Here is a 22903-nt window from a genome sequence, read left to right on the forward strand (position 1 = left end):
AATAACAGTTCAAGTGTGTTAAAAAATTTACTTATACTTTTTGAGCATAGTTCATCATCAGAGCATCATTAAAAAGAACTTAATAAAGAGTATCCTGGCAACAAAATACTCTATATTAAATTCTTTTCTCCGACATTTTGAAGATACACTATGTTCAAAATAAGTAAATAAAAAAGTTTTAACAATGTGTAGGCTGTTGTTATAAGTGACTAAAAGTAGAGACAATAATGAGCTATGTAGAGGGTTTGGGAGTAAGTGTGATGTTAGGATGGACTAGGATATTTATATAAATTGGATGGACCATGGAATACTGCTGTGGGAGGAGGAGGAAGGGTTGTCGGTAGGATGGTCATCCATGCACTGAGACGACTATATCAATACTGTAAGTTGCCATTTATCATAATAACAAGTGCCCCAGCAACATTTCCTAGGTTGCTGGAGCAATTACTGCAGGGAATTCCCCATTGTTCAAATTATTTGGATGGCATCACATAACAAGCACTAATAAACAGAAAATGTATGCATTCTTTGGCAAGTTTTCACACTACTGGAGCAAACAAGCCTCTGTTGCAACCATCAAAAGTGCTCATTTTTCATCCATGAATAAAGTACTTAAGACATGTTATGGGAATAGATGGAGTGAGACCAAAAGAATTGTATCTATAGGCCATACAGTACCTACCTAAACTAAATAATCTAAAAGAACTTTAGTAATGGTAAAATGAATTATTACAGATGTTTCACTTCAAATTTTGCCACAGTAACTACACCATTTGTCACAAGGTGATATCCCTTTTGAGTAGACTTTCGAATACAAGCAAGCATTTTCTTTTCCTAAGCAGTGTCTAATACTGGCTCCATGCCTCATCCATTTTTTCCACTGAGTACCCTCTTATCATGCTCAAAACTGTCTTGAGCAGCTGGTTCAACAGCCAACATGCAATGGAAATATTTTAGACTTTATAGCTACAAACAGGTCTGACCTTATCAAAGGTGTCCGTATAGAAACAGGTATTAGTAACCATGATGTCATCATAGTGACTAGAGTTACTAAATTTAATAAATCAATCAAGAAGGATAGGAGAGCATTTCTGCCAGAAAGAGCGATAAACAGTTGTTAGCATCTCTTTTAGACAATAAAGTGACAACATTTAGTTCCACAATGGTGGGTGTAGAGGAATTATGGGCATAGTTTAAATGGATTGTAAATAATGTTCTGGAGAAGTACATGCAAAATAAATAGATTAGGGATGGAAAAAAGTCCCACCATGATGTTTAAAAACAAAATTCAGAAAATACTGAGGAAGCAAAGGCTGTTTCATTCTCAGTTTAAAAGAAAACACAGAAATGATGACAGGCAAAAGTTATTTGAGTCATCCTTAACATTTATTTGCTGCAGAATTCTCAAACATGTTCTCAGTTTGAATATAATAAATTTCCTTGAGACTGAAAAACCTCTATCCATGAATCAACAGAGTTTTTAGAAAGCACTGCTCAGGCAAAACTCGGCTTGCCCTTTTCTCACATGATATTTGTTAGCTATGGATGAAGAACAATAAGCAGATTCCATAGTCCTAGAGTTCCAAAAAGCATATGACATCCCACTGCACACTGTTAACATAGGTATGAGCATATGGAATAGGTTCCCAGATATGTTCCTCACAGACTTCTTAAGTAACAGAAGCCAGTACCTTTTCTTTGATAGTGAGTATTCATGAGAGACAAGGGTGTCATTCAGAGTGCCCCAGGGAAGTGTTGCAGGACTGCTGTTATTTTCTATACACATAAATGATCTAGTAGACTGGGTGAGTAGCAATCTTCAGCTGTTTGATGATGAAACTGTAATTTGTGGGAAGATGTCATCATTGAATGACTGTAGCAGGATTCAAGTCAACTTATAGAAAATTTCTAGGTGGTATGGTGAATGGCAGCTAGCTCTAAATGTAGAAAAAACATAAGTTCATGTGGATGAGTCAGAAAAATAACCGTGGATGAGTCAGAAAAACAAACTTGTAATGTTCAAATATGGCATTAGTAGTGTCTTGTTCGACACAGTCGTGTCAATTAAGTAAATGGGTGTAATGTTGCAAAGCGATACAAAATGGAATGAGCTTGTAAGGATTGTAGTAGCAGAGGAGAATTGTCAACTTTTGTTTATTGGGAGAATTTTAAGAAAGTGTGGTTCATCTGTAAAAGAAACCACATATAGGACACCAATGTGACCCATTCTTGAGTACTGCTTGAGTATTTGGTATCTGGACCACACTGGATTAAAGGAAGAGATTGAAGCAATTCAGACGCAGGCTGCCAGATTTATTACCAGTAGGTTTCAACAATGCACAGGTATAGTGGAGATGGAAATGGAACTTGTAGCTATCTATTTATAGTTACTGCTAGATGAACAAATGTTACAGATTTTGGTGCACGTTACAGCCTCTGCATTAACTGGTAGAATCAACTGCTTTTTGGTGTAGCTAATGCACCCACCATATTTCATTGGGATTTACAACAGTTAATCCATGGTATCCCTTGTTGTGTGAATTACTTGGATATCATCACTGTCACAGAAGCCACTCAGAAGCAGTGTCTGCAGAGCCGAGAGATGTTGTTTAGCCACCTACAGGAAACAGTTTATACTGCTATCTTAAAAGTGCATATTTTTTAGACTAATAGTAGTAAGGAGAACACAGCAAGTACCTTAACTTGATTTTCCAGAAACTTTGCTCAGTGGAAGAGGATTCAAAATAAATGAACACATGTCTTGGCTGATCTGTAGATACTTGACTGTTTCTGAGAAAACAATAGTCAAAGGCTTAGGCGTACTTTAGATGCCAGTTAGTGCGTGACAATCTCAGCTGAAATGGTGACGCAGTGGCTAGCATCTTGGTCTTGTGTCCTACGTTTGACACACTATTTGTCCCCAGCCATGTCTGTAGAAGTTACTACATGAATATCTTTTTATCAAGATAGGGTATACAAGGACATTATCTTAATCATAAAATTACAACTGGGTTTCACAGTAAGTGTCAAACATTTATTATATATGTGTGTATGGCATTTTCAAGTGCTACAATCTTCCTTAAATTCTTATTTTTTTATTCTTATATCAATTATTATATTAATTCTTATATTTTATTCCTATGCTTATTCTACAGGAAGATTTGGTGCCTTCACTTGTATGATACCATTTGAAGAAACATTAAAAACACAGAAATGCCAAACACTGCAAGCATTATTCAAAGACAGGTTTTCCACAGTGACATTTCTTCATATGAATCTCACTCAGGAAAGAAACATTGTTAATATAGCTGAAGATTTGATGCATTGGCAATAATTTCATGGCAGTTCACAGATAAAGGAACACTTTACCGAAAGTTGGCACTTGCAATTGATTATGAATCAAGATACACTATAGGAATTTCACTGAAAAAAATTTCAAATACTTTTCTCTTTCATTTATTGTGTTTTTCTTGTCTTTTAAGTACATTCACCAGTCATACAATTAGTATGCAAATAAGGCAACATTACTTCAAAATAGATTAAACACAGGGTGTAAAAGTGTGATGCCATGATGCTAGCCACTATGCCACTGCTTCAGCTAAACTTTTTCCTCAATAAAAAGCACATGAAATAACTCAAAAATGGTCAAGTATCTATGGATAAAGAGATATATGTTTGATTATTTTGAATCCTCTTCATCTGAGCAAAGTCTCTGGGAAATTGGGTTTTGGCACTTGCCATGTTCTGCTTATAAGTACTAGGTCCACAAACTAAGTCAGAGTGCACTACACCTACTTCAGGCCACACCATCATTACCCTGTCTGAGCCTAGAAATACTAAAGGACTTCAATTATTTTTAGGCAAAATTAATTATCATGGCAAATTTCATCATCAAAGTGGCTCAAAATGCTTCACCCTTAAAAATTTAGGCAAAAGGAGGTCAAATTCAAGTAGAGACCTACCATAAATTAAAGTGATGTTTCCAGCCTGTATCCAGTCTAGCTGTTTCCACACCAGACATTCATCTGACATCAGCAACCAACACAGCTAAATAGAGCATTAGCACAGAACTGTTGTACTAGATAACAAATTCTGAGGTACACAAAAAATTTGATAATGGCACAAAATGAAACGAGTGAAATGAATGAAATCCACAGAAGTTCGGCCATCAAGTGCAAGTCTTATTTCAGTCACTGCCACATAGGTGACTTGCATGGAGGTGATGAGGATGAAATGATGATGAGGACAACAACAACACTCAGTCCACAAGTGGGTAAAATCTCCAACCCGGATGGGAACTGAACCTGGGCCCGCTGTATGGAAGGCAAGCAGGTTACCACTGAGCTAACCAGGTGGACATAACAGCACAAATGAATTATTTGAAGCTTGAAAAACAGACACTTGCAGTAATTTATGACATCAAGACATTTCATGTCTTCCTGAGTGCCATAAACTTTCACTTCCTAACAGACCACAGACTCTTGACTCCTTTTTCAACTCTCATAATAAATGTCTGCACAAAATGGCACGATAACTATAGAAGTGGACTATTTTCTAAGTGATTATAATTATGAAATCCACTCTGGCCCATAGCCCAATATGGAAAATGTGTGCACATTGTGCCAGTTGCCTATGTGGTGACAAGCTCATTCAATGCATATCAGGTTCTCTGTTTCATCATCAACATCAACATTCAAGCTGCTAGAAAAGTATCTGCAGTCACAGACTGCCACTCCTTGCCCTGTTTGGTCTTATTGACAGTACCACCATGGTATTCAGAGCATCTGCCTAAAGGGATCACTCTAACATCTTGAATGTTTTTCTCCATCCACCCTCTGACTCAGTGTCTCTAATGGCATTTTACTACTTTTGAACAGGGACGAAGACTGCTGCTTCATCATACCACTCAAACACCACCTCCACATCCTCAAGTTGCTTCATCAGTTTTATTGCGGGATGTTTTGAATGAAATAATTGGCATGTCATTATTTCTACTGGCTCCACAGGATACTGACATAAAACACATTGCCTTTGCATGCGATGCTTGTACACAATTTCAGATGGCCTCAGCTCTGCATTTTTCCCCATGACCTACACCCTGAGCATCCTTGGGAATGAGTTCATACATATTTCACTGGAATATTTAAGGAAGACGTGTGGTTGCTACTCATGTAGCAAGGTGGGGGTGGTTCACCTTGCTACAGCTCTATTCTTTAAATACATAACTTTTTCTTCTTTTCATATGTATGAAACCATATGCTGTAATTATAGTAGGATAGTTCTGATGGAATGTAAATATGTCAGGAGTAAAGGAGACCACTCACTGAAAGCAGAGGCATTGATTCATCGATGGGGACACACAAAAAAGAAAGAAAACTTGGTAGCTTTCAGTGTAATTCCTTTGCCAAGCTAGAGTACAAACACACACACACACACACACACACACACACACACACACACACACACCAGCCAGCACTATGGAGGGGCACAGCCATCTGTGAGCAGACACATGAGTGCATGTGCATGTACGCGTGTATCTATGTGTGTTTCTACATCTACATATACACTCCTGGAAATGGAAAAAAGAACACATTGACACCGGTGTGTCAGACCCACCATACTTGCTCCGGACACTGCGAGAGGGCTGTACAAGTAATGATCACACGCACGGCACAGGGGACACACCAGGAACCGCGGTGTTGGCCGTCGAATAGCGCTAGCTGCGCAGCATTTGTGCACCGCCGCCGTCAGTGTCAGCCAGTTTGCCGTGGCATACGGAGCTCCATCGCAGTCTTTAACACTGGTAGCATGCCGCGACAGCGTGGACGTGAACCGTATGTGCAGTTGACGGACTTTGAGCGAGGGCATATAGTGGGCATGCGGGAGGCCGGGTGGATGTACCGCCGAATTGCTCAACATGTGGGGCGTGAGGTCTCCACAGTACATCGATGTTGTCGCTAGTGGTCGGTGGAAGGTGCACGTGCCCGTCGACCTGGAACCGGACCGCAGCGACGCACGGATGCACGCCAAGACCGTAGGATCCTACGCAGTGCCGTAGGGGACCGCACCGCCACTTCCCAGCAAATTAGGGACACTGTTGCTCCTGGGGTATCGGCGAGGACCATTCGCAACCGTCTCCATGAAGCTGGGCTACGGTCCCGCACACCGTTAGGCCGTCTTCCGCTCACGCCCCAACATCGTGCAGCCCGCCTCCAGTGTCGCGACAGGCGTGAATGGAGGGACGAATGGAGACGTGTCGTCTTCAGCGATGAGAGTCGCTTCTGCCTTGGTGCCAATGATGGTCGTATGCGTGTTTGGCGCCGTGCAGGTGAGCACCACAATCAGGACTGCATACGACCGAGGCACACAGGGCCAACATCCGGCATCATGGTGTGGGGAGTGATCTCCTACACTGGCCGTACACCACTGGTGATCGTCGAGGGGACACTGAATAGTGCACGGTACATCCAAACCGTCATCGAACCCATCGTTCTACCATTCCTAGACCGGCAAGGGAACTTGCTGTTCCAACAGCACAATGCACGTCTGCATGTATCCCGTGCCACCCAACATGCTCTAGAAGGTGTAAGTCAACTACCCTGGCCAGCAAGATCTCCGGATCTGTCCCCCATTGAGCATGTTTGGGACTGGATGAAGCGTCGTCTCACGCGGCCTGCACGTCCAGCACGAACGCTGGTCCAACTGAGGCGCCAGGTGGAAATGGCATGGCAAGCCGTTCCACAGGACTACATCCAGCATCTCTACGATCGTCTCCATGGGAGAATAGCAGCCTGCATTGCTGCGAAAGGGGGATATACACTGTACTAGTGCCGACATTGTGCATGCTCTGTTGCCTGTGTCTATGTGCCTGTGGTTCTGTCAGTGTGATCATGTGATGTATCTGACCCCAGGAATGTGTCAATAAAGTTTCCCCTTCCTGGGACAATGAATTCACGGTGTTCTTATTTCAATTTCCAGGAGTGTACAAACATACTCTGTAAACTACCATATGGTGCACAGCAGTGGTATCCTGTACCACTGTCATTCATTTCCTTTCCTGTTACACTTGCAAATAGAGTGAGGGAAAAATGACTGTCAATAGGTCTCCATACAATCCGTAATCTCTCTTATCCTGTCTTCATGATCCTTACATGAAAGGTATGTTGGCCACAGCAGAATCCTTCTCCAGTCAAACTCAAATGCCAGTTATCCAAATTTTCTCAGTAGTGCTTCTCAGAAAGAATATCACTTTCCCTTTAGTGATTCCCATTTGAGTTCCCAAAGCATATCCATAAACCTGCATCGTTTGAACCTAACGGTAACAAATGAAGCAGTGTGCCTCTCAATTTCTTTGATATCTTCCTTTAATCTGACCTTCTGCAGATCCCAAAAACTTAAACAGCACTCAACAAAGGGTCACACTAGTGTCCTATATGCAGTCTCCTTTACGGATGAACCACACTTTCCCAAAATTCCTGCAATAAAAAATGTTCCTACCACCATCTTGGAGTGCTCATTCTATTTCACATAGCTTTGGAATATTTATGCCTAGATATTTAATCAATGTGACTTTATCAAGCAGCACCCTGCTAATGCTGTGTCCAAGTGTTATAGGATTATTTTTCCCACTCATCGGCATCAGTTTACATTTTTCCTGCATTTAGAGCTAGCTGCCATTCATCACAGCCACTGGAAATTTTGTCCAAGTCATCTTGTAATCTCCTACAGTCACTCAATCATAACACCTTCCCATACACCACAACACCATCAGAAAAAAGCAACAGACTGCTGCTTACCCTGACTGCAAGATCATTTATGTGTACAGATAATAACAGCAGTCCTGCCACACTTCCGTGGGGGCGCTCCTGACCATACCCTTGTCTCTGATGAAGACTTTCCATTGTGGACAGCATATGGGGTCTGTTACTTAAGAAGCTTTCACCCACTCACACACCTAGGAATGTATACTGTATGCATTTACCTTCATTAACACAGTTGGCAGTATAGCACCATGCTACTGGGAAAGTCATTGATGTATATCAGGAACAGTATTGGTCCTAATATGCTACCTTGCAAAACCCCTATATTAATGTATTTTGATTCTGATAAGTGTTTTACTAAATATTTAGATCTATTTTAAGTATGTGTTATCTCTGCTCTTTGTACCCTATCTGTTAGGTATGACCAAAACCAGTCATTAGCTACCACTCTTATCCCTAATGCTTTTAATTTATTTAATAGAATCTTGTGGTCGACTGTATCAAAGGCCTTAGAAAGATCCAAAAATATGCCTGTGATACACTCACATTTATCAAGAGCATCAAGTACAACTTTTGTGAATTCTACTATGGCTGAATCTGTATTTTTGCCACTTCGGAAACCAAACTGTGATTTGCTTAAAAGATTGTATTTTTGTATTTATTCACGTAATTCATTAATTTGTCTTTCATAATTGCTTCTATTATTTTTGAGAATGGCAACAGCAGGGAAATGGGCCAATAATTTTCTATGTCTTCCGCATCACCTTTCTTAAGCAAAGTTACAACTCTTGTCTGTTCAGCTCTGGAAATGTCCCTTATGTGAAGGATTAATTTATTATATTTGTTAAGGGGCCTTGTATAATCCCTATGCATTGTTTCAGTACACACATTGGTACTTCATCTAAGTCTACTGACTTTTTATTTTTCAGTTTTTGAACAGTTTTATTGACTTCATTCTCTGTGGTTGGAAGTAACATCATTGTATTTAGTGCAACATTATTTACAGGTGTTATATTTGTTTTGGGGAATTTTTGCTGTAACTTCTCTGCAGTACTTCCTATAGATCTTTTTGTATCTATGATAGAAATTTAAGAATTCTGGATCATTGCGAATCTTCTTCATGGAACTGAGGTGTTTAAGCGTTTGGGAGGACTTCTTAATACCTGCTGTTATCCATCTGCTTTTGTGAGGTGTTGATACAGACATGCATACTTTTGGAAATGCCTTTTCAAAGTTCAATTTAAAAAATGTGAAGAATTTAGAGAATTTTGTACTCACATTGGTTTCCTTACACACTTCATCCCAGATTTGTTTTGTTAGTTCTTTTGAAAAATCTTTTATTTTGATTTCTGATAAATGCCATTTGTAGGTTTGTAGTTTACGGAGTGATTCAATGCCTGATTTTACTATTGTTATTTGACAGAGATGATCTGATAGTCTGAGATCTTTTACAGCTACATCACATTTTTCCCTGTCCATATTTGTGGCCACATGGTTAATTACTGAGGCAGTCGTTGTAGTAACCCTTGTTGCACTATTGACCGATAGGGACATGCCAAAACTTTGAAGGATATTATTTATGAAGGTGCTGCTGGATTCATTTATGATATTAGTGTTAATGTTAATGGCCTCTCACAGAATTATGTTGACCATTGTACTTGAGACTTTATCTAGAACTTCTGTTAATTTATTGAAAAAAGTGTCCACACTACCACTGTAGTTTCACAAAACCTTATTGTTTGTTAGATAATTTCAGAATTTCTAACAAAAAATGAATAATTGGTTTGCCTAAAAGCAGTTTATTTAAAAGATTATTAAGCATTTAAATCCCTACAGAATATGTGGAGTTGATATTTTAAATGAGCAAACAGACATTTGTTTATAAAATAATGTACCACAGTTAAAAGCCCTCTTGCTCCTTATACCACCATTAACCATCTTACTTTTTCCAAAAATTTTCTATTTCAAAAATTGTTAGCAATTGACATTTTTGTCTTCCAGAACAATCAGTCCTTAATTGGAGATTATTGCCAAATTCAGTCAGCTAGTTTTATAGCCATTTTCCTGATCATGAAAATATTCACTTCAATTTGTAAAACATGTTAATTTGCTAAATATAATTAGCTATTCTTGATGAGATTTGTGAATTCTTAGTATACATTATATTCACAACCATCCCTCAAACTGTGGCTTAGCCACGTCTTCACAATATTCTTTCTTTCAGGGGTGCTAGTTGTGCAAGCTATGCAGGAGAAACTCTGTGAAATTTGGAAGTTAGGAGATGCACTGGCAGCTTTGAGGCTGGGTCATGAGTTGTGTTCAGATAGCTCAGTCAGTACGTCATTTGCTCCAAGAGACAGAGGTCCCAGCTTTGAGTCCTGACTTGGCCACAAATATAAACTGCCAAAAAATTTAATAGCTCCTATTATTTTGTCAATTTTCCAATTATTGATTACAAAGTTAAAACAGATTACTTCTTTAACTTATTTAAATTCTATATTTATCATTTTTTGTTCTCTTTATCAAAAATCAAAATATATTTACAAAATTCAATAATTATTATTCACTCTTGTATATGTGGTGGTAAATGGCAATACTTCAAACAGTCTCAAGAATAGCTGCCAATACATGGATGCCTTAGTGTCAGTCAACAAGTAGCCAATAGCTAAAGTGCAAACATCATGCAGTCTATTGTGTTGTGAGCCAATAGCTTCTTGTTGCTAAAAGTCAGTCAGAGGGCAGTTATCTACATGCTAAAGATATGAGTAAATATTTTAGTCAGTTGCTGCTCAACTACAAAAATGCGACTTATTCTATATTATCAGAAATCACTTGATAATCATATTTCTCAAAAAAGTGAACAATTCTGTTTCATTTCCTTTGTTAATAGTATACATACACATCCACATTATACTCTGAAAACCACTGTGAAGTACATGGCAGATGGCACGTTCCATTGTAGCAGTTATTAGGATTTCTTTCCATTCCATTCACATATGGATCACAGGAAGAACGACTGTCTGAATGCCTTGTGTGTGCTGTAATAATTCTAATCTTGTCCTCATGATCCCTATGCAAGTGATACATAAAGGTTGTAGTATATTCATAGAATCATCATTTAAAGCCAGTTCTTGTAACTTTTGTTAGCAGACTTTCTCATGATAGTTTACATCTAACTTCACGAGTCTGCCAGTTCAGTTTTTCAGTATCTCTGTAACACTTTCCCACAGGTCAAAAAACCTGTGCCCATTTGTGCTGCCTTTCTCTGAATATGTTGAATATCACCTTTTAATCCTATTTGGATTGCGTACCACACAAATCAGCAATATTCTGGAATAGGTCACACAAGTGATTTGTAAACAATCTCCTTTGTAGACTTATTGCACTTCCTCCATGTTCTACCAATAAACCAAAGTCTACCACCTGCTTTACCCACAACTGAGCCTCTGTGATTATTCCATTTCATACAGTCAACCAATAATGAAAACTGAACAGTTTTCATGTGAAGTGATTATGTAAATGAACCCAACTTCATGTTATGTATCAGTCATAATTGGAGAGTGAAAATGTACTGAAAATATGTTGCCACTCAAAATACTTCATAGTGTGCTGAAGTGCTAACTTGTAATTAATATATTGTATGAATTCTCACAGACCAGCTGATCATCTTAATGTTATGAGTGACAGTAAAGGTGAACTAATGCATCCATCATTTCAAACTTGTTATAAAACCAGATTACAGCAAGCGCAGTCCATCTGCTTAGCTGAGTGGTAATGTGTTTGCCTACCACGCAGCACACCCAGCTTCAATTCCCAGCCAGGCTTGAGATTTTTTCCACTTGTGGACTGGGTGTTGTGTTGTCCTCATCATCCTCTCATCATCATGATGCACAAGTCACCCAGTGTGGCATCCCCTGAAATAAGACTTGCACCCGGCAGCCATACTTTCGTGTATGGGGCTTCCCGGCCATCAGTGTCACACAGCAAGACTCTGGGAGCAGCAGGAAAATGCAGGTTAGTATCACAACAAAGTATTATGGTTCAGTTGGTAAAGATAATGGTTTTGCATCCATCATGCCACATTTCTGTAAAATTCTCTTCATATATTTATGCAGATTGGTTTCGTTGAATATGGTTGTCAAATTTATTGATTTGTAAGCCCAGGAAGTGATCAATATTTTCTACAGTGAGATGAAAACATTTACCCAATTGTTCAATAAACTTAGTTGTTGCATAAACAGAACCACAACCAGTCCATCGTCAACATTAAAATGTGGCAACTAGTTTCATAAACTAGTTCCCATATTTTATTTTTCGTCAGTGAATCCATTTCTTTCTCCATTTCTTTCTTCAATTCTTCAGAAATTTTTGAGTGCACTACTTCTTTATATGATGAGTCACAAAGGGCGTTCATCTTTGGCCAGTGTGCTGAATCTTCGTGGTAACATTATGGTTACTTTGAATGTCACTGACCATATAAACTGAAGTTCCCTTTGTCTTCATTTCATGTTTCCAAGTGACTCAACTTGTCCCCCATTGTCACACAATTTGTTGTGAACTTTCTGTTACTTGTAACTTCATCTTGGTTCCTACTATCTTATCCTCTTCAAAATCAAAATTTTTAACTTCAGTTTCAGTAACCTCTTCCTTTCATCTGTATCTGAGATAACAATCCCTTTGGTCTCTTGTAAGTGGTTGATGTAATTGTTTGCAGTTAAGTTCCACATTTCTGCATACACAGGCACACTTTTTTCAGAAAAATAAACACATTGCCCACAGTCATGATAACCAACCGCATATCCTTTTGAAGATTTAGCATCAGACTTCTTCCATTTTTGCATGAGAATTCCATTCCAAATATCACCAAATTATCAAAATTACCTTTGTTCTTCAAGAAATCTAAATTAAGGTCTTACCTTTAATTTTAATAGAACCAATTCAATTCAGAGTGTGTGATACATGCAGGATTGTCTCACCACAGAATGCTTTTGGTATGTTTTCAGCAGAGTAGAGCCAAGAGTGTGCCCTCTCACATAGGATTCTGCTTTCCCAATCACCAACTCCATTCTGTTGGGGAGTATATGGTGCAGTAATTGAATGTTTCAGTCCAGTTGAGTGAGTAAACCTATGAACATTTTTACTATGGAACTTCTTGCCAATGTTTGTATATAATTCCTTCACAGTAATGTACAATGCCTTGGGGGTGTAGTGCAGATTGGAAAGTAATGTGATGCTTGTAATCAATATATAGCACTCATATGTAGAAAAAAGAAACTGTAGTTTTATTTGCTCATGGAGCTTACATGGTGAGGATTACCAGCAGGCTGAGGCAAGGTATCTACAGTAGCCCCACTGTCATCTTTGAGGAGAAGAGAAATGCAAAGGTAAAGAAGACTAGCTATTTAGCATCTGCTCTGGCAATGACAGGATGGAAGAGAATGATGTTCTTCAGCCATGGCTCCAAAAGCCCCTCAGTCTGACAAGTTAAGTGATCCTCGGAGCAATCTGATTGGCTGGACAGCTTTGATGATGACAATTCCACCTATTCCAGTGTGAAATTGTTGATTATTGTTGCATCAATGGACAGGTGATTGATGAAAGAGGCAGCCTCTTTGTAAAATTTAAACAATAAAAATTTCTTATACTTGGGGCCAGGGGACATATTTTACATCTCTGGTCCTCTCCCTGAAAGAAATCACATTTGGTGAATTCAACTACCTTAATGGGGTGTTCAATCTAGCAGGTAGCAATATGTTAATACCATTTAAGAATTCAAATCTTGAAATGTGAGTACAATTTTTACATCACTGTGCTCTGCCTACAGTTACTAACAGAAGACAGTGATGGGGGTGGCATTACAAATATAGCTGGTGCTGGTTTCAGATGGTTTTAAGGAGTAAAAGAAACTGAAGCACTTGTATGACAAGGATTAGAACAAAATTAATATTTTTAGTGGTATCAGAGGAGGTAATAGATCCGATGTGATTTGTAATGGAACAGGGGCCACGAGACATTGAAAAGCCTCCCCATCAGAGAGCAGTCAATCTTTTTAAGATGATGTGGGCATGCATTGTCCAATGTCATGGCCGAATAACCACCAGAGTGACACCAATTGGTTGACAACTTGATGATAAGGCAGATCAAAATCAAAGGACAGAATTTTGAAACAACTGTTTGTTTTAGTTGCAAGAGTGTAAAAATAACTCATGACAAGTAAACATCAAATGAACAAAAATGCACAATAATTAATTAACTAAGAAAACTATTATTTGCAGAAGTCACCAGAGTAAACAATTCATAAGACAATTAAAGAATACTAGTTACAATTAAAGCAAACAATCCCAAATGGGATTACAAAATTACAATTCATGACAGTTGGAAAATAAGAGTTGTCATTGACTCTGCACTTCACCTTGATACAGTCCAGTGGAACTAGAAAAAAAAGACTTGATCAAATGCATTTGACTACATAAGTAGCATGTGCTATAGCAGTATTTAATCTTGCTCATCAGAATACCAAGCAGGGTGGTAGTCATTGCAGGAACAGTTGTTTTAACTAAAATATGGCACTGGTGGAGTGCCAAATATGGATGACAGCACAGTCTAGAGTGATTTGTTGCTGCTCCTGTGCCATCAACTGATCCAAGGAATTGAGCAATTTGATGTTGGTAATAGCCAGAAGAACCAATGAGACAGATGTGAACTGAGAGAGAACTTAAATTTCGGTATGAATAACAGGGATGTTTCAATAGCAGCATTCAAAGTTTCTTTCAATTGTGTGGAGAATCAAACTCCAGGTCCCACAATATCAAAACCAAATGCTTTGAATAGAAGTCCTCTGTTATTCAGCATTATTGACTATGTGTGTGAAGTGATATTCTGATAGGACAGGATGCGGCAGAACCGACTAAGCAGTTTCTATCGATTACCACTGGGGCTGTGGTGGGGGTAGGCAGTTGCACTTAGTCTGCCTTTGTTCAGTCATTGACCCCATTTCAGTGGCTAATATGGTCTGTCGTGCACATCATGGTTTTTGTGTTCATGCTTATTATGAAAACAATAGATCTATGATCGCTACACTTTGAGTTTTTCGGCGACAGTTCAACATTCCATGCAACAATGCCGTTCCTAATGCAAACACAATTTGGTCCTGGGTTCAGCAGTTAGAGGAAACTGGTAGCACACTAAGAATAGATATACATAGCCAAGGCAGGTCCATCAGAATGCCACAAAATGTACAGCGGGTGAGAACAGCTGTTCAACAATTGCTGCAACATTCTGCTCGATGACATTCTGTTGCACTGGGGAGTTCAGACCGCAGTTTGAGAAGGCTTCTGCAATGCGATTTGAAGTTCCATCCTTTCAAAATAATGATTGCTCAAGGATTATGCCCAGCAGACTACACCGACCTTCAAAATCTGTGTGAGCAAATGCTTGCTCAGATCCCTCTGAAGGCAGCTTTCTTCAGTAGTGACAAGGCACACTTTCATCTTAGTGGGTGTGTGAATAAGCAAAACTTTCGCTACTGGGCTAAAAGTAACCCTTGAATTATTCATGAAAGACCGCAAAATTCTCCTAATGTGACAGTGTGGTGTGCCATATCACAGTTTGGCATGGTAGGCCCTTGCCTTTTTGAGGAGGAAGGAGTGGCCGTGACAGTGAATTCCACACGTTATGTTTCAATGTTGCAGAATTTTCTACAACCCATAATGGGTGAGATTGTTGAAGAACATGGACTGGGGAATTTGTGGTCCCAACAGGATGGAGTTACTGCTCACACAGCTCAAATTTCACTTGATGTTTTGAGAGAAATGTTTCTGGGATGCCTCGCTTCTTTGAGGGGAGATGTCGAGTGGCCTGCACAGTCACCAGATTTGAGCATTTGTGACTATTTTCTTTGGGGATATCTGAAGGAAAAGGTTTTCAAAAGCCACCTTTACATCCTACCAGAATTAAAAGAGTGGATTATTGACGAAGTAAATGCTATACCCTGTGATATGTGTGCAAGAGCTGCTCGAAACTTGACGGATTGTCTACAACAATGTATTGATGCTAACGGCCGCCAACTTGAGGACATTATTTTCAAAACTAAATGAATGTAAAATCGTATATTGTACTGATTTTAATATTCTGTATTATGACAGCTGTTTCAGATTATACTACTCTCAAGTAACATCTAGTTTGATTTGACATTCATAATGCATTTATAGTAAACTGTCACTGTCTAATTTGTAAAGATTACACGAAAAGCAGTAATTATAAATGTATGGAATACATTTTGTCAATTATTTGATAGTTTATTACTATAAAATACAATTTGACATTTACTTGACAGTTCATTTACTCTGATGGTATATAAGATTAGATTAAATGAACAGTCAGGTAAATTTCAAATTGTACTTTATAGTAAAAGCTATATAATGCTATACAACATCAGAGTACATGAACCATCTTGTAAATCTCAAATTGTGCTTTATAGTAAGTGAAATATCAAATAAGTGTTAATACACATTCCATACATTTATACTTGCTATACATAATTTAATCTCTGTGAATTAGACAATGACAGTTCACTAAAGATGCAATATGGATGTCAAATCAAGCTAGGCCTCACTTGAGAATGGCAATAAAGCTAAAACAGCTGTTGTAATAAAGAATATGAAACTTCTTGCAGCTTTTTTGGACCTCTCCTTTTGAAAATTTTATACAGAACACTTGTAGACTGTCAAGTCAGGAAGGTACCTGAAAAAACTACCTAAAAATTATGCATTTGTGTTGCATAAGATTTTCATATTCTATCAAACTCTGTGTGCAGATTATTAATTCTAGAGAAATAATGACCTTTTTTGCAGGAAATTTAATGTAGTTTAATTTCATACTGACATTTGTGTATATTTTACTTAACATTTTGAGAATTTTGACAGTATAAAATTAACAATTCCAACTATGAAATTACTGTGCTTGTAATGGTTAAGTTTTGATCAAATTGTCAATGTAATTAATTTCTGTGTAATGTTTAAAATGGTTTTTCTTTGATTAATATCAGGAACACATTTAAATTATTAATGTTAATGAAGTAGCCTGCTTAGCCAATGGCAACAAATTACTAAAAATCATGACTAGTGGGAGGTGAGTGTGGGTATGGCTTTGAATGTCACTCTAAAATTGTGGCCTTTAGTGAAAACATATCACAGAACAAAATTAAATTACATTAAATTTCTTACAAAAAAGGTCATGTTCTTTTTTTTTCTAGGACTAATAGTATGCATGCAGAGAGTGAGAGAAGATGTAAATCTCATGTGACGTGCATGCAATGTGGCCTAGGTGGCTGTTGTGGACTTATTGTTAACAATTACATTTACACCCTATATAATAACATTGAAAACACAATTACTTTCAAACAAATAAGAACACTTCCTGTAAGTCAGCCCTTTTTATCACCCAGTCTTCCCTCTTCTGTATTTTCCAAGATACTAGCAGTACCCAGTTTAACACTCTCGAGATGGGCAATGTGTGTCCTACATCAAACAGATTGTACTGTCGGCCATTTCTCAGCTTTGTTAATGTATTTCTACACTTGTCTTCCATCTATTGTCTGTATAAAGGTATTCTATGATGCTCATAATACCACAAAAAATATGGATGGCAGCACCTGTCACTCATATTGGTGGGAAAGGCATACAGGCAATGCACGCACTGTACCTCACGAGGTGATGTTAGTGCAAAGGGCATTGACTGTTGTCTGCTACATGCTTTGTTTTGAAGATGATCTTACAGTATAATACTGAAAATAGAAACTAGCTAGCTAAAGATCTAATTAACCATGAAAATAAAACATCAATTTCCCATATGAGACCATTTACTGTCTGTGAAATGGAAAGACACTAGGAATGTATTTCTTTTGACAACAAAACACAAAATGAGTGCACCCAATGTCAATGCCAGACTAAAATAAGAAATGACAAAAGATGAAACCTGCCTGTCTTTTGTATTATAATAAAAACAATGCTGCTGTTAATCATTTGCCCTGGTAATGGATTATTAGCTTTTCCAGAGGAAGTGGAAGAAAGTTTTTTTCACTTTGTCATGATGAGGATTGTAAATTTATAAAACCCATGTAAAAAGCTGATGCCTACTAGCAAACATGTTGTTGAATTCATTACTGAATTTGCAACAGCTTTGAAAAACAGAGGAGGCAAATTGAAGCAACTTCAATTAAAGTAGTTCACCTGTAACAAGACTCAGTGGAAGACATTTTCCTAAATTTTTTCCAGCTACAGAAATGTCAAAATGCTACAGAGGAGATGTAAGGTTTGTACAGAACATTCAAAATTTAACTTAGTAATAAGTAATAAAACCTACATTTCAAATAGTTTTGTCTTTAGTACCAATGGTTTTAATTCTATATCCATTTAGGAAACTAAAGATGAAAAAACTTGTTCTTGTGAAATTACATATTTTATTCCAATATAAAAAATAGGTCACTCATGTATGTCTATGCTTCTTTGCAGTGTTTCATAGAAAAAAGCTCCTGTTTCAAATACAATAACCTGAAGTAAATTCTGTGCAGTAGAATCTACTTGACTAAATTGAGAAAAATCTATGAAAAAGTGCAGTATCAACCAGATGAACAACACCTTAGCTGCTCAATCCTCAATGTGCTAATGCCATGTTCGGAAGTGATTTCTCTTTACACCAATGGGCTCTTTTGCATGTACCTGACACATCATACATGAGATAACTACTCTTACCAATGGACAGTAGCATTCATAGAGAGAGGAGATGTACATCTGTGAAACATATGTGCATGAACAATACATGTTTCAAAACTGAGCTGCAGTGTGTAGTAATTTGTTCTTTGGGCTACACACCTCATTCTAAATCAGAAGTGATTGCCTTCTTGATAGATATTAAACATTATTAGTCTAAACTGGGTGGGCTTCAATACACAATAAAAATAAATGCTTGCAAATTTCACAGACCCTTAAATATTTTGTAAAAATGAAAAGATAATTGGAAATTTAATACATAAAAGGTTCTGAATTTTTTTTCTCATTAGTAGAATACAAGTTATGATCAAAATAAGAGTAGTATTTAAGACTGTGCACTTCATAAATGTAGCATGTCACACAGCTACAGTCTCAGAAGATCATCAAACAGCATATCACCACACCACTACCTAATATTTCTCTCACTATGTAAATCAATAAAATAACTATTGACAGCAATATGAAAAGGACAGATTGCTTCTCACCATACAGAAGAGACAGTGAGTTGCAAACAGACAAATGAAAAGACTGCTATAAACTTAAGCTTCCAGTGAAAAGGCCTTCTTCTGAAGCAGAAAACACACACACATTCTCAGAAGCATAACTTGCACATACATGACCTCTGTCTCTACCCACTGAAGCCAGACTCTCATGAGACCAAACACGCATGACCATTGTTTCTGGGCACTGAGGACATAGCTTACAAAACACTCTTGTAGCTCCATCTGGTGTGGAACCCATATTAAATAGGACTGAAAGGGCTTGTTGAACTTACACAAAGAAAGGCAGTATGAATGGTCACAGGTTTTCTAGAACCTCAGAAGAGTGTAACAGAGATACTGAAAAACCTGAACTAGCAGATCCTGATTAGACTAATTACAGCAAACAAACTGGCACTTGAGCAGCATTTCTTCCCACAGTCCACATGCAAATGAAACAGGGAGAAAGTCCAATACATTTTACAATGCAAAGTTCCTTCTGCCATGCACTTCACAGTAGTTTGCAGAGCACAGATGTGCTTGTAGAATGCAAATTTAGTACCACCCATGGCTTTTTCTTGTGAACCGTGTATACATATTTGCTTCCTTATTCCATTAATGTGTACTGTAATTTGTACAATGTATTGAGATATTACTGGAGCATGAGCTCATCATAACTAAAAGAAATTTATCTATAACTAAGATTCACTCTGAAAATTATACACACCAAAGAGTGTATGAACAGTGGCAAACATAACGAAGGGCATGAATCTAGCAGCTGTCATATTACTCTGATTCTGTTGAAGTAATCATTTCATCAAAAATACAAAATGTAACTCTGTCATCTACACCAACATTCATCCATTACTCAGTTAATCTGTCATGAAGTGTGATATAAAATGTCTGAGAGTGATGGAACATTAGTAAGACACTGGATTCATAGTTAGGAGGGTGACAGTTTAAGCCTTGTCCAGTCATCCTGATTTAGATAACCCAACGTTTCCCTTAACTGTTTAGGGACACAGCTGAGTTCTTCCCTCATTCTTCATTGATCTGAACTGCTACATCTAGTGATCTCATCATCAATATGACTTCAAATTCTAATTTGCTTTACATTTTTTAAACCAAACAGTTGTCATATGAATATTTACTCTGCAGTTGTGCTGTTTATTATAGACTATTACAGTAAAATCACATCTCATTTTGGGTTCATACTCAATATTTCATCTTTTTATCAACTTTAAGAAAAAAATTGGTGATGAAAATATGAATCCTTCACTTTCCTTGAAAATGAGCTTTATGCTCAGTGTAAATTTCTCTTATTAGCATATGGTAAATTTCCCACAAACACACTTAGAACTATATGCTCTTACCTTATGGCCAGCATTTGTGCTACCAGTAAATGCTACCAGTGGCAGCCTAGTATCTTTTGCAATAGCTTGTCCAATGTCAGTTCCGCCAGTGCACAAAGAACAAATGGCACCAGGAAGATTATTTTTTTCTAATACTGATGCTAAGATCTTGCTAGTAGCAACAGATACAAGAGGGGTTGTTGGAGCCCCCTTCCACAACAAAGCGTTTCCACATACCTGAAACATTTTGTGGGTGATGTAAAATGTGTTCCATTGTTTGAAGATTGCTATTTAACTGCAAGGACTAGGTGTAGCACTACTGCAGTTTTTAATAAATTAAATTCACATTGTATCAAAGAAAATACCAAACAGAACAAAAAAGTATTGGAAGCACCTTTATTTACCAAGTTATGTACAGATAGAATATGGATTAAAAATGTTGTCATTGGAGAAACAGAACATAAATGAAAAAGCTTAGTAATAACATCATAAAAAGACTTAAAATTTACATTCCAACACTCAGAGTTTCAGAAACAGTGTTGTTTCCTCTATATTAATTGAGTTAAATCATTAAATACTAGTCAACCAAGGAAAGAACAAGCCACATGATTCCATCAGATATAAAGAAAAAGGGGGTAGAAAAAACAGTAACTTTGTGAAAGATTTGCAACCAACAATAAATACCAAATATTTTAAAATAACATGAATGTTCTCAATCAGCAGGCAATAAATTGGTGTTTGTGGTTGATTACAGGCTGCAAAAAATAACTATTAAATGATAAAATATGAAAATAAATATAGAAGGTAAAAAAAAAGTGAGCGAGAGGTTGGTTGGCTGGTTGATTTTGGGTGGAGGGGACCAAACAGTGATGTCACCAGTCCCATCAAATTAGGTAAGGATGTGAAAGGAAAGCATCCATGACCTTTCAAAGGAACCATCCCAGCATTTGCCTGAAGTGATTTAGGGAAATCACGGGAAAGCTAAATCAGGATGGCCAGATGCACGCTTGAACTGCTGTCCTCCTGAATGTGAGTCCAGTAAGTGAGAAGTGAGAAAACGAATAAAAATCTGTCTATAAAGAGAAGTAGTCACAATTGTAAATATAGGTGATAGATAATGGATGGGCACTGGGCATAGTATGAAACTGTAGGGGGGGGAGAGAGAGAGAGAGAGAGAGAGAGAGAGAGAGAGAGAGAGAGAGAGAGAGTGAGTGAGTGAGGTTGCAGGGGGGAGGGGGGGGGGGGGGGGGGGGGGAAGGCACAGGAGTTATAAAAAGAGTGCATGAAATGAAGAATTAAAATTAGGTGGAAGACACAAAAGGTAAACATATGGCTGAGACCTTTTTCTACTTCATTGGAAGAAAGCTCAGTTCACACAAATTTAGAAGAAGGGTAGCAGAAGTAATCCACAAAGCTACCATCCATTGTGTCTGACATCCATTTTTTGTAGAATCTTACAATACAGAACAGCATCTTGAACAGAATGACATCCTACATGCTACCCATCATAAATGAGCTGAAAATTGGTCATGCTAAAACCATCTAGCATTTTTATTATGAAAAGCATAGATTACTACTCACCATATAGAGGAGAAGTTGAGTTGCGACAGGCACAACAAGTGGTCTACTGTATGTTTGAGATTTTGGCCAAAAGGTAGTCTTCCAAAGTAGAAAATGCACATCCATACAAGCACAACACACACACACACACACACACACACACACACACACACACACACACACACACAGAGAGCCACTGTCTCTGGCCACTGAGGCCAGATCAGGCCACAGACAGTGGTCATGGGAGCTGTGTGCACGTGTGTGTGTGTGTGTGTGTGTGCATGTTTATATGTTAGAAGGCCTTTTGGCTGAAAGCTCAAATGTACAGCAATCTTTTTGTTGTGTCTGTCTGTGACTCAACATATCCTCTATACAGTGAGCAGCAATCCTTTCATAGTATTGGCATTATTCCATTCTGGATTTTTCCATTGTTTGATTTCAACTAGCATTATTCTTGCATGACATGCAGAAAGCCATAGATCAAGGCAGTCAGATGTATGCCGTGTTGCTTGACTTCTGAAAAAACACTTGACTCAAAGTCATACCAACCACACATTATTAATGAAAGTATGATCATATGGGGGTATCAAACAAAATTTTTGATTGGATTAAGTATTTCCTGGTAGGTAGTATGCAGTGTTATACTGGATGGGGAGTCACTGACAGATGCAACAGAAACTTCTAGCATGCTCTAGTGAAGTGTGTTGGGACCCTTCTGTTGATAGTGTATATTGTTGTTGTTGAGGTCTTCAGTCCTGAGACTGGTTTGATGCAGCTCTCCATGCTAATCTATCCTGTGCAAGCTCCTTCATCTCCCAGTACCTACTGCAACCTACATCCTTCTGAATCTGTTTAGTGTATTCATCTCTTGGTCTCCCTCTATGATTTTTACCCTCCACGCTGCCCTGCAATGCTAAATTTGTGATCCCTTGATGCCTCAGGACATGTCCTACCAACCGATCCCTTCTTCTAGTCAAGTTGTG

General features: G+C 38.0%; 1 protein-coding gene across 1 annotated transcript in view; it reads right to left on the reverse strand.

Annotated features, from left to right (window-relative positions):
- Nucleotides 1-22903, reverse strand: part of LOC126481587 (alpha-aminoadipic semialdehyde dehydrogenase-like) — a 131002-nt gene that overhangs the window by 37139 nt on the left and 70960 nt on the right. Inside the window, exon 4 of the mRNA XM_050105446.1 lies at nucleotides 20382-20597. Coding sequence (XP_049961403.1) covers nucleotides 20382-20597 — 216 coding nt within the window. The remainder of the gene's footprint in view (nucleotides 1-20381; nucleotides 20598-22903) is intronic.

The sequence above is a fragment of the Schistocerca serialis genome, chromosome 5, assembly GCF_023864345.2.
Source record: "Schistocerca serialis cubense isolate TAMUIC-IGC-003099 chromosome 5, iqSchSeri2.2, whole genome shotgun sequence".
Lineage (NCBI taxonomy): Eukaryota > Metazoa > Arthropoda > Insecta > Orthoptera > Acrididae > Schistocerca > Schistocerca serialis.